At 45.3% G+C, this 13,166-nt stretch overlaps 1 protein-coding gene and 1 pseudogene across 1 annotated transcript; both read left to right on the forward strand.

Annotated features, from left to right (window-relative positions):
• Positions 1–6,636: 6,636 nt before the first annotated feature.
• Positions 6,637–9,255, forward strand: LOC123052455 (protein THYLAKOID ASSEMBLY 8-like, chloroplastic). Its single transcript, XM_044475643.1, has 2 exons — positions 6,637–7,078; positions 8,225–9,255. Exons 1-2 carry the CDS (start codon positions 6,713–6,715, stop codon positions 8,612–8,614), a joined length of 756 nt encoding a protein of 251 aa, XP_044331578.1. The 5' UTR covers positions 6,637–6,712; the 3' UTR covers positions 8,615–9,255.
• Positions 9,256–11,981: 2,726 nt separating this feature from the next.
• On the forward strand, positions 11,982–12,092 carry LOC123056247 (uncharacterized; annotated as a pseudogene).
• The last annotated feature ends 1,074 nt before the right edge of the window (positions 12,093–13,166 follow it).

Consider the following 13,166-nt stretch of genomic DNA (forward strand, 5'->3'; position numbering starts at 1 on the left):
AGCCCTCGTGCTCTGCCGGTTTCCTCCGCTTCAGCACCGCCTTGCTGCCTCGCACGACGATTCGTCGCGTCGAGCCGCCCTCGCTGACCCGCCCGCTGTTTCGAGCCGCCACAACCGGGGCCTCGTTGAGCTGCTTCCGCTGAGCCACCCCGCTTCTATGCCATGCCCTCCAATCTCCATCTTCGAGGCGCCATCTTCCGCCCCGTTAAATCACCTTGCCGCTGCCAAGTCGTCGTGCCTGTGGTCCCGAGCCGCCAAGCTGCTTTACTACTCACCTGCTCAGCTGCCTCCCCGTCGCCGGTTCTACCCACGCTGCCCTGCTCTATGCTCTGCGCTGCTCATCTTGTGTGGACAGGAAAAATAAAGGAGGAGAAGGAGTTGACCCGGTGGGTAAAAAGGAGCTGTGGTAGTATTTGGCAGGATCCTCGAGGGGGTCAACATAAAAATGCTTTGGATAAATATATGGATCAAAGGGAATTTAGTAACAGTACTGAAAAATTATCTACAGACAGATGATCCATCATCAAAATGAATCAGGTGATATCCGTCTAAGTCTATTTTATTAGCACAATATTGTTTTCGTCAAAGAAACAATTACTTTGGTCTGTATCTTTTTTGTATGCATGACAATTATTTACGTCCAAATGGCGTTATATCGTGGAAGTTTGTCCTTACCGTGCCACTCAATAGAAGAACCTAAGCTGCTGACCTTACAGACCAATCCATATCAGCATATCAAGGTCGCACCTACTCATACAAGCTGCCCAATGGATGTTTGCAAACCGCCGCCCTGCGGTCCGGTTTATTCCAACAAAATCTGGAGCAAATAATGGTACCAGCTTCCGCCCATACCGGATGACTCAATGGACAGGCGCACAAGTCACCGCCACTTCATTTTTGGGTAATTTCAACAACCAGCTGGGATGAAACACTGGCCAGATTACTGACACAAATCATACGGGATAATTTATAACCCGTCGAGATTCAACATATTCCAGCAATCCGCTGTTCAACTATATGCCGGTTCATGTCACGGTCAAGTATAAAGAGTCTCAAGCCTCGAGTTGTCTTAAGACTCGGGGGCTACAATGACACGACTCAGCCAATTCAAGAACTCCGGGTCATTGGAGGGAAAGATAACCCGGTTCCGGAGGCTACTGCCCTATTGGTGAAAATTTGAAGGCCGTCAGAAAATTTCCGATTTAAAAAAGTGTCTGGCCATCATAAAATTCCGGCTCAATAGAAGAATTCCGGGTTATCAGGAAAGATTCTGGTTCAAAATCCGGCTCAAGGGAAAATCTATCTCCCACAAAGCTTTGAAAGATCTCAATATCCGGTTTAAAATTCAGGCTCAAGAAGAATTTATCTCTCGCAAGGTTCGAGTTCTTAAAAAATTAAAGGTTGCCGAAGAGGACCTGCTGCCATGATGCGCGGTTCAAACATGGGTATCCTGCCTTATTGGCTTATACACCCTGTTACAAATTACATGGGGGCTTACTGCTCACTGAGCATAGCTATGACTACCTTTTGATCCGGCTTATAGGCTGGGCTGTAAAAATCACTTGGGGGCTTCCTGTTCAAACATAGGTGTGTTCACCAAAGAGAACATAGCGTTACTACCCTCTTGACTGGCTTGGGACACCAGATGTATTCACCAAAGTTTCTGGGTTATCCTGTTCAAACATAGGTGTATTCACCAAAGAGGACATAACCTTTTAATTGGCTTGGAATGCCATGTGTATTCACCAAAAATCTGGGTTATCCGGCCTGTATGCAAGATGCTTCTCCACCAGGTAATCCTGGATGACCCGCCCTGTTCTTAACAAATCAATCTCTTAAATGAGACCCTGAACTTGTCAAGGTTAAAACATTGATTGGGTCATGAGAGAGCCGGCTTACGAAAAGCAAGGTTAAACTCGGGCTATTAAGCCGCCTTCTTTGAAACTTGGTTAAAATCTGCCTGTTTGCCTGATGCTACTCCAACCCCGCATACTCTCGATAAGTCAATCTTTTAATAAGACCCTGAACTTATCCGGGTTAAAATGTCGATTGGGTCATGTGAGAGCCGGCTCACGGAAAGCAAGGGTACTCCAGTGGCTATCATGCTAGTTTCATTGAAGTAGAGATTTTGGCTCGGCGGCCTATGAAAGCCTTGTATTTTCTGATTTGTTATTTTCTTTGAACATTTTTTGGATTCATATCTTTGTACCATATTTACATATGGTTTGAAACGATTCAGGCCATGTAGCGTTAATCCTCATGGCTCATATTTGAGCATATCTGGGGTTACAAAAATCCCGGATTACAATGGATGCGGATTAAGTCACCATCGGCCAAGAGCCGCTAAGTATTTAAACTCCCGATTTACTTGTCAACCGATAAGGTATTCAAATCTTGAATAGCCAACATGGTTGGGTTTTTATTATGGTTATCAATAACCAGTATTATGATTGGGGTTTTGAAAGTCGCTTCAGCGCAATGGCTATTATTTTATCAATGGATATGATTTATTCTACAATGGAAAGAATAGTCCCGAGTCATTGCAGGCTTACGACCCGTCACTTGGGGGCTACATTATTCAATTTGAGATTACATCAAATATGCAAGTCCCATGTCACTGCCAGCATGCACCATGGCACTTGGGGGCTAATGCAAAAACATTTTTTGCTCGTCTTATTGAAGACCCGACTCATCACATCGTAATGAGCCGGCCCTTGGGGGCTACTAATTACTCGTATCAAAAGTTCAAAGTATAGAAGCTAAATTTATTATATTGAAGGATCCATTGCTCAGTTGGTAGAGCACAAGGTTCTTAACCTTGTGGACGTGGGTTCAAGCCCTGCGATGGAGGCTACATCATATGATGTTATTTTCAATGAAGTATATATAAAGTCCCAGCTCAGTATTATCTTACTGAGCCGGCCCTTGGGGGCTACACGTTGTTATTCAAGTCTACATGATCATATCTACAAAGTCCCTGCTCATTATTGTATAATGACCCGGCCCTTGGGGGCTACACTGGTTGAAGTTCTTATGAGCATAAGGCAATTACAAGTCCCAAGTTGCTGCAAGCATGATAACGCGGTACTTGGGGGCTACATATGTGGAATATTCGGTTTTGACTAGTGACTGAGATGAACAACCTGGATTTCTTAAAGGTTGCAACATTTATATTAAAGCAAGTCTTAAGATGTTACTACGCTCCCTTCTTAAGACTTGGGGGCTTCAAGTGATATGCATATAAGGGAGGTACATTTCCAAGCTTGATGATAACAACAATTATGACCCGGTGCCATCAATATTTACAAGCCGACAATTTTGGCAATGATAAACCGACAAGTCTACATCTTCAAGACGGCTGAAAATCAGATGAGTATTTCAAGACCAATATTTTTTGTTAAGCATTGTGAGCTGAATCAAATGAATTATTCTTCACAATATTTCTCTATGAGAAACCAACGTCAGCAAATTGAGTATGAAGCTGGCCTATTGACCTGGATTTTCTAGAAGAAGGAAATAACAAGGACTTAAGGATGATCAGGATCAGTTTAACATGGATAAATCCAAATTAAACTGGCGGCTAATGTCGGGGATATACCCCGCGGTATGACCCGGCCGGAGATACGACCCGGCTGGGGCTTGGTGTTTCATTGATAAAACCGGCCGAGCCTGGTGACTCATTGGTGACCCGGCAGACAGTTATAAGCCGACAGACAGTTATAAGCCGGCAGATTGTAAGCCGGCGGATAGTTATAACCTGGCAGACAGTTGTAAGCCGACGGACAGTTATAACCCAGCAGACAGTTATGACCCAGCAGACATATCGTAACCCAGCAAGTACTTAGCCATGAAAATGAGTCGCCTGGGGTTAAGAAGCCCAAGACGTTAAGAAGCTCGTGATGAGAAGTCCATGGTAGGTTAAGTCCTAATCCGAGTTGGACTCTACATGTAACCCGCCCCTTCAACTTATATAAGGAGGGGCGGGGCACCCCAAGAGGGGTGAGCAATCTTTAAGGCTAGACACAATTAGGAGAGCCGGCTGATGCGGCGACTCCCTCGTGATGATAATGAGACCTAGCCACAAACAACATGTAGGGTTGTTACCGGATGATGTTTCCCGGGGTTCGAAGCTGTCTAAACCCTTGTCTTGTGTGTTCATCCGCTTCGCGTCTCTCGATTCCGACCAACCCCGTTCAAGCTACCACATAGATGCGTTGGACTCACGACTAAGTCCTCAATTAGGACATTTGCCGTGACAAATCCACGACAGAGGCCGTGAGAATTGAGCAGTTCAGGCCGATCTGTTTTCTTAATGTAAGTTTCAAAATTTTCACCAAGGTTGGGACTAATAGACTTACGTAGATTGCGCACTCTGTGGTGCAGCCGTCTCAAACTGTTTTCATGTCGGACAGAAACATCCTAGAAGGCGTTGTGGTCCTTCATGAAACGCTCCATGAAATTCACACGAAAAAACTAGACGGGGTTGTTTTCAAAGTGGATTTTGAGAAAGCGTATGATAAAGTCAAATGGCAATTTCTTCAACAGGCCTTGCGTATGAAAGGTTTCGATCAGGCCTGGAGACGCCAGGTAGAATCTTTCACGCAAAAAGGAAGTGTTGGAATTAAAGTAATGACGACATAGGTCACTACTTCCAAACACATAAGGGCCTGAGACAAGGAGATCCGATGTCACCTATTCTGTTCAACATAGTAGTCGATATGTTGACGATTCTAATAGGAAGGGCTAAGGATGCTGGTCAGGTAGGTGGCCTGGTTCCTCATCTAGTTGATGGAGGTGTGCCTATCCTACAGTACGCCGATGATACTATCATCTTCATGGAGCATGACTTGGCAAAAGCGCGAAACATGAAGCTGGTGCTATGCTTATTCGAACAATTGACCGGGTTAAAGATTAACTTTCATAAAAGCGATTTTTTCTGTTTTGGAAGAGCCAATGAGGAACAAGATGCTTACAAACATTTGTTCGGGTGCGAATTGGGGGCTTTACCTTTCACGTATTTGGGTATACCAATCTACCATCGTAAGCTGACAAACAGAGAATGGAAGTGCATTGAGGATCGATTTGAGAAGAAACTGAGCTGCTGGAAGGGCAAGCTGATGTCATACGGAGGCCGATTAATTCTTATTAATTCAGTTCTCACGAGTATGCCCATATTTCTCTTGTCCTTTTTCGAGGTACCAGTTGGAGTTCGGAAAAGGCTTGACTTCTATCGATCACGTTTCTTCTGGCAGAGTAATGAACTAAAGCGAAAATACAAACTCGCTAAATGGGATATTATTTGTCAACCGAAGGACCAAGGGGGTCTAGGTATTGAAAATCTTGAGGTGAAGAACAAATGTCTTCTCAGCAAGTGGCTGTATAAGCTATCTGTAGAGACGGAGGCTACATGGGCGCAGATTCTGCGTAATAAGTACCTTCGTTCCAAAACGTTGTCTCATGTGACAGTGAGGCCGACGGACTGCCTTTTTGGAAAGGACTGATGAGAGTTAAATTAGTTTTTTTCAATAGGACAAGCTTATAGTTGGAAACGGTAGCACTACGAGATTCTGGGAGGATACATGGCTAGGGGAAACTCCCCTCGCGCTTCAATATCCTTCGCTTTATAGCATTGTTCAACGAAGAGACGCTTACGTTGCAACAGTACTTCAGTCCACTCCTCTCAATATTCACTTTAGGAGGACGCTAGCCGGAAACCGTTGGGAAGTCTGGCTCCATCGTGAGAAGACTGATGGATGTTCAGCTTTCTCAACGACCCGATCAGCTGTGCTGGAAGCTAACTAGGAATGGAGAGTTTACGGTTAAATCCATGTATCTGGATGTTATCAACTCTAGCTCTATTCCTAGTTCAAAACATGTTTGGAAAGTCAAAGTACCTTTGAAAATTAAAGTGTTTACGTGGTTTGTACATAAACAAGTCATTTTAACAAAGGACAACTTGGCGAAACGCAACTGGACAGGATCTACAAGATGGAGTTTTTGTGATCGGGATGAATCCATCAAACACCTCTTTCTTGACTGCCCTTTGGCAAAAAAATTGTGGCGGACGGTTCACGTTGCCTTTAATATTACTCCGTTGAATACTATCAGTACGTTATTTGGGACGTGGCTTGACGGGATTGATTCCGAAACAGCGAGCTACATTCGTGTAGGAGTATGTGCTTTATTATGGGCAGTCTGAAACTGCAGAAATGATTCGGTCTTTAACAGAACAACAAACATTATTTTTTACAGGTTATTTTTCGAGCCACTGCGTTGATCCGTATGTGGTCGTTACTCACTCCGACGGAGGCCAGGGAGCGTATGTTTACTGGATCTATCCGATGCGAGATGGTAGCTCGGGCTATTTTCAATCGGTTTGGATGGCGATTATGTAATATGATAGGCAATTAGTTTTCCTGTCTTTCTTATGCCAGCCGGTTATGGCTTTACCTTTCTTCTCTTTGTGAGCATTTCTTCGTTCTTTTGTTTTGAGACATGATGACTTGTGTTGAACCTATTTACTTATTAACAAGTATGGTCGTATGCATCGTTGTGGTGCAGAGGCCGGGGAGCTCCCCTTTTCCAAAAAAAAAACAAACAAACATGTTTTGAGAGTGTTTTGGTAGCGTGGACGGCCTCCACCTCCGAACCCAAACCCAACCAACCCAAAGCCGAGCCGAGGCAGGGTTTTGCTCCCGAGTCCCCCCAAACAATGGCGGCCTCTCGAGGTCTCCCCGCCCGCCGCCTTCTCCTCCTCCTCCGCCCCAAGATCCCGCCTCTCTCCCCACCCCACGGCCTATTGCGGGGAGAAGCCCCCATGCGGCTGCTGCCGCCGCGGCCCTTCGGTGAGTGGCGGCGCGCGTTCCACGACGGGCGGCCGCGCGGGCCGCTGTGGCGGAGCAAAAAGCTGATTGGGAAGGAGGCCCTGTTTGCTATCCAGGGGCTGAAGCGGTTCAAGGGGGACGAGGAGAAGCTGCGGGAGTTCATCAAGAGGCACGTGGCGCGGCTGCTTAAGGCGGACAAGCTCTCCGTGCTCGGCGAGCTGGAGCGCCAGGAGGAGGTCGACCTTTCTGTCAAGGTAAGGAGGCATTTCTGCTCCCCTATCTATCTTTGGATTTGGTGATTTATCGAGTGGAGAGCAGCTGGATACTGTCTAATGTAGGCGAACCAGAGGAACATTTCATACATTTAAATTGGACCTATGGTGTTGACATATTCGACCTATGGTCTCCCCGTCTTCAATGAAGTACCAAAATGTTTGTTACTTGCTTGAGATTGATGGATATAGTGAGATGTGTTAAATGAATTCGAGAAGTGATTGGGGAAAATTTCAGTATTAGGATGTCAAGGCAAAATTTATTTAGTCAGTGGGGCTACTGGTTGTGTTTAAGTAAATTTGTCAAAAATATCGGCTGCTATTGTTTGATAAGGGTGAATTTATGCTTTGATGAATGGATTTGTACCCCTAAATTAGATTTCCTTTTCATGGCCAAGGTGGAATTAGTTGTGCCCTAAAAGGTGGGAAATTAGCTTATTGGGGTGGACAATTTTCGTGATCACCCAGAATAAATTAAAAATGATCCCTCTTATGGTTCAAGAGAAAGAGGCTGTTTTTGGTCCCTTACGAGACAATTGCTATATATAGACTCCCTGATATTCTTTTCGTTTCTTCCCTATCAATCACACTTTGCTTTATTTTTTGTTTTATTTATTTTCATGGCGCTAGATAATTTTGTAAAACCTGTAACACTCATAGTGTGTGATCTCCTTTTTCGTATGTTTGTGCATGTTTGATTGTGTGAACATATGGGTCTGGTTGATTATGTAAGGTGGTTCCAAATTTGGAGTAGAGGCCGGTAGGCTTCAAGTGAGTAGTATAAATCTTATTGCTATTACCCTAAAAAAAATCTTATTATTATTTTCACTACCTGAGTGGAGTGTGCACTCATAAGAAAACCATACACTAATGTCTGGGTAGTCAATTAAGTTTGCCAACTCCAGGGAAATGTTTGATTATTGTCCTTGATTTAATATTATTGATTGTGCTACTTATCATATTCTAATTAATCAAAACTAAACAGAAAATAATTGTCACAACATTGAAAATGGATGGAGAACTGCAATACCAAATATAGCAATATACAATAAGTCTCATTCCTTCATGTCAATTTGAAGGTGATGTTTTCTGATGCTTGCCATCATTTTCTAAACATTTGTCTTGCAGATGTTCAGGATCATACAAAAGGAGGACTGGTATAAGCCAGATGTTTACATGTACAAGGACTTGATAATTGCTCTAGCCAAGTGTAAGAAGATGGATGAAGCAATGGATATCTGGGGGAACATGAAAGTGGAGAACCTGTTTCCCGACTCACAGACTTATGCCGAAGTCATAAGAGGGTTCTTGAGATATGGTTCCCCATCAGATGCAATGAACATTTATGAGGACATGAAAAGATCACCTGATCCACCAGAGGAGTTGCCTTTCAGGGTATTATTGAAGGGTCTTTTACCTCATCCACTATTAAGGAACAGAGTGAAGCAAGATTTTGAAGAGCTATTCCCAGAGAGGCATATCTATGACCCTCCAGACGACATATTTGGAATGCACTAAGGTTGAAGTTTTTATAGCCACATGGACCTGCTGAACTTTAGATTTAATCAGACCAGCCAGTTGCTTGGGTTATTTGATTACCTGCATCACAAGAATTCAGAATTTGTGAGGTGATACACAGGGAAGTTGTGGATGGTAATGCTTCATGGAGAAATAAAAAGATTTCTGTGTTGCTCGGATTAGTTGTGTCTATGGTTACACAAAGTACATTGTTCAGGCGATCTCCATTTATTCACTTCAGCAACTGCCACTGCGTGTCCCGTAATCCAGGATCTTGTGAGGTAGCGGGATGTAACATTCAACTGTTGGGTCCACTTGTATGATTAGGTTGTTAGAGTAGTACACTGCTCACTTTTCATGCTGTTCCTTCCCTAACCGCTTTAGAAACCAACTTTTGATGAACATGAACACATCTTTTTGCTGGTTATTATGAACTTCTGAATATGGTCAAGTGAAGCACTGAATGTAACTGGCTAACAGAATAAAAGTGAAGCAGATGCATTCTAACGGCTAGCACAAAGTACTCATACTAAAACGATGATGAAGCAAATGGAGTAGCTATGTGCACTAACTAGTGACCATTTGTATGTAAACTTTGTTCGGTTCTTCAGAACTAAAAAGATTTGTTCATTTACGCTTTTTGGACGTTTAATTTGTTTTGCAACCTACATGTTCCTCTTATCAAGTACCGTGTCAAACAAATATGGTTCTGTGGCTAGGTTTTGTGCTGTTGTACCATCTGATTGATGTGCTAATTATGCCGCAGAACCCTGACGATCATTCCCAACCATACTGATTATTGCCCAGCTAGCAGTGGCTTGTTATCATTTGAGAATCTCTTGCTAATCAGGATCATGTTAGCGCTGTTTAGCTGCTTAGAGTTTGATTGTGAGAACCTGGGAGTCTGAACTCTGTGGATTTTGAGTTTGCTAACCACATATTCCACGCGGTTGGGAGTCTGAACTCTGTAGTGCCCAATGGTGGTGGAATCACCGTTTTCTCAGTAATGAAAAATCCACACCTTTCTGGCAAATAACACTTAATTATTGTTAGCAAAAGAAAAGATAAGCTGTTAATAAAGCTAGAGAAGAACTCTAGCTACTAGTGCTTCAAGTCTTCAGCATATTATGCCTCTTAATGATATTTGATGCTCAATATTTTCTTCTTCCCCTGCGTTTTTTATGTGATCATCGGCAGCAACATTGCCGTTGTAAAATCCGACGTCCACTCACTGCAAGGAAGGTTCTTACCGGTACGCAGACAGTACTGAACGTTGCCACGACATGTTTTCATCTGATACTGAACCTGTCGTCTCGAGATACGTCGAGTTCCCTTGCCTACCGTTGACATCAGAGATCAAGGCGGCCACTGGCAAACCCAGTTGTCAGTTTTTCTTTTTTTCGGGAAACCAAGTTGTCAGGTTGATCACATGATTCACAGCAGCAGCGTCCTACAAATACAGTGAAAATAAGTCATTCATCTTGTGCCAGCTGTAACTGACATCTTATCTCCGTGAGGACCGAGGAGCAGGTGGTACTATGGGCTATGCCGGCGTGGTGAAGTGCGGCAACAACATGTGGCCGCACTGATAAAACCACAGAAGAGCATCTACAGACGGATACACCAAATCCAATCTCTCAAACACGGGTGGACATGCTCAGATGTGGGCAGTGACCAGTCACATCACAAATAACCGTTTCCGTAACCGGACATTTCAATTACGAATCCTCAAATCCATACAATTACATATACGTGAAAATAATATTAACCGGAGCCCGTCCGGCTCCATCGTGCCCATTTCCGAGCTGGCTGCGCTCCTGCAGTGTTCGTGCGGTCACCGGCAAAATAGAGTAGAACATGGGACACGCACCGGCTCAAGGGACTCGGGGCGCCAGTGTCTCTAATGCCCTACTCTTCCTCATTGGAGCACGTCGTCGGTCGATGTGCGGTCGATGATGGATCTGTCATGGTCGGAGGTCGACACATCCACCACGACGCGACTGCGACGCCCGGGGTTGCAGGCCATCCGCCTCGGTGCCGGAGAGTGCAACTCCGCTTCACGGACGTCTGCCGCGAGGGTTGCCGCGGCCTCCCGCGCCCTCTGCCCCGCAGAGCAGGCACGCGCGTGCCATACCCTCAACAGACAGACCACGGATGGCCTCGTCGTCGGTGCACTAACAAAGGGGTTGCACGTCCGCGCCAGACGGAGCGCACCACCTCTGGCGAGGCAACGACGACAAGCCTAGTGCCAGATCCACGCGTCATTAGGGCGGACGCGATGGATTCCCGACGGATCGAGTCCGCCCGTTGTCGGGCATTCTCCTCGCGGGCGCGGCGGAGCGCAATGCGGACGCCCATCTCCTCCTCGTGCCTTATTGGGATTAGGTTCCAGTTCTCAGATCGGCTGATGGAGGATTCGAATCCGCTGCCCGCCATGTCGGAGAAGGCCGGAGATTGCTGGAAGTGACCATAGGGACGGAGAAGAATGGAGTGGCTAGGGTTTGGTCGGGGTAGATCAGCGTGGGCCGAATCCGACGTGATGAACGCGTCCAGGCCTCCCCATATTCGTCCTAGATTTGAATTGGATATGAGGGGCGCCTGTCTGCCCGAACGTTTCAGACCGGTTTAAGGAGCCTGATTAGTTTTCTTTGTTATCCATCAATGACTGAGTTGCCCGCCCAGACATTTGAGGCGAATATGAAGGATGCCGGTCATGCCGAACGTTTGAGGCCGGTTTAAGAAGCCCAATTAAATTTTCTTTTCTTTTGACTGATCAATGGTCAAGTTGTCCATCCAGATGTTTAAGATGGATATGAGTCGTTCGAGTGTAGATGCTCTAACCGACTGTCCACGGTATTGTAGCTTGCCCACGCGGGGGCCTCCAACCACAACCATCGATGGATGGATTCATCGTGTCAGCCTTGCTAGCATGCACCGCGCACAGGCCACAAGTTTACACCACCATTTGGTCTAAGATACATGTATAGGACCCATTTTTTCTGCAAGATGGGTGCATGGTTTCTTACTTTCTTCCATCTTCCTGGCCGCGACTCACGAACAAAGGTGAGACGAGTCTCCAAGAAAAAAAAAGGTGAGACAAGCGACCATGCGCACACAAGCTAGAAAAATCAGATCCAACCGTACGAAAGCCCAGCGGAGCAACTCGTACGGTTGGATCTGATTTTACTCACGGTTACTTTACTTGGGCCGGCCGTTCCTGCTGTGGGCTTTACTGGTGTGGTGGGGGAGGAGGCACACACCCACAGGGAACGAAACGCTTGGATTAGTCCCACCTTGCCTGGGCAAGGTAGGAGGGCACCGAGCGGGGCTACATAAGAGGTCGGGTCGTGAGCGTTGAGAGGCACGCAGCTGCATGGTGAGCACAAAGCGAACTATTCTTTCGCCTTTTACTAAAGAATACCGTGTGCACGCCACACTAAGCAGCATACCCTAATTTTTAAAGGGTGTCTTCTCCCTGTGAGAAGGCCCCAACAAGTCTGAATTTTAAAATTTTCTGACATTTGGCCATGTTTACTGAATGTTTTCAGTATGTGTTGCCTGTGAGAAGGCTCTAACATTTCTGTAGCTGACATTTGGACGTCTTTGCTGAATGTTTCCAGTGTGTGTTGAATTTTGAAGCAGTCTAAGTCACCGGAGGAATGCAAGAAAGGCACTAAAAATTCAAAATTTTAGGTGGCCGCTTTCTGCTTTCATGTGAGAAAGCCTGCAATTATAAGTTCCCCATCTGATATGAGTTGATATTCTCCGTTGGCACTGCTGAATGATCATCATCGCCGTCTTCCTGATGATCTACAGGCATGGAGGTTATTGATGTTTCAATGTTCACGACGTCTGTCAATGAATCTAGCCTTGTGAATATCTTCAGTTGGCTATAATCATTGCCTGTTTCTTGGTGTTGGGAGACCTATTCACGTGTGGTTTCAGTGACCCGAGGTGCCTGGCAATGGATGGTTCCTTCAGCAGAATTCATTTCTTCTTTGGGTTTATCGGCAACGGTGCACCGGTCAGAGGGGATTATTCTAGCCTGCTCCATAACACTTCATCCACTTCAGGTTGGCTCATCTGCACTTTCGTGGATGGCTTCAGTTTTATGCTTTTGGTTTCGGCCGTTTACATTTAATGGTTTCAGTTTTATGCTTTTGTCCATTTACATTTACGCTTTCGGTCGTCCGGTTTGTTTTCAAACTTACATGTTCCTCTTATCGAGTACTATGCCAAATAAATATGGTTTTCTGGCTGGGTTTTCTGCTGTTGTACCATCTGGTTGCTGTGCTAATTATGGTGCAGAACCCTGACGATCATTCCCAACCCTACTGATTATTGCCGAGACAGCAGTGACTAGTTATCATTTAAGAATCTCTTCTTGCTAATCAGGATCATGTTAACGCTGTTTAGCTGCGTACAGTTTGATGCTGAGAACCTGGGAGTCTGAACCATGAAGTGCTTAGCCTAGATCAATCATCAGTGGTGTCGTAAAATGAATCCTAAGTTTGGTGCAAGGAAGGTTCTTACCAATCTGCAGACAGTACTG

This window comes from Triticum aestivum, chromosome 2D (assembly GCF_018294505.1).
Source record: "Triticum aestivum cultivar Chinese Spring chromosome 2D, IWGSC CS RefSeq v2.1, whole genome shotgun sequence".
Classification (NCBI taxonomy): Eukaryota; Viridiplantae; Streptophyta; class Magnoliopsida; order Poales; family Poaceae; genus Triticum; species Triticum aestivum.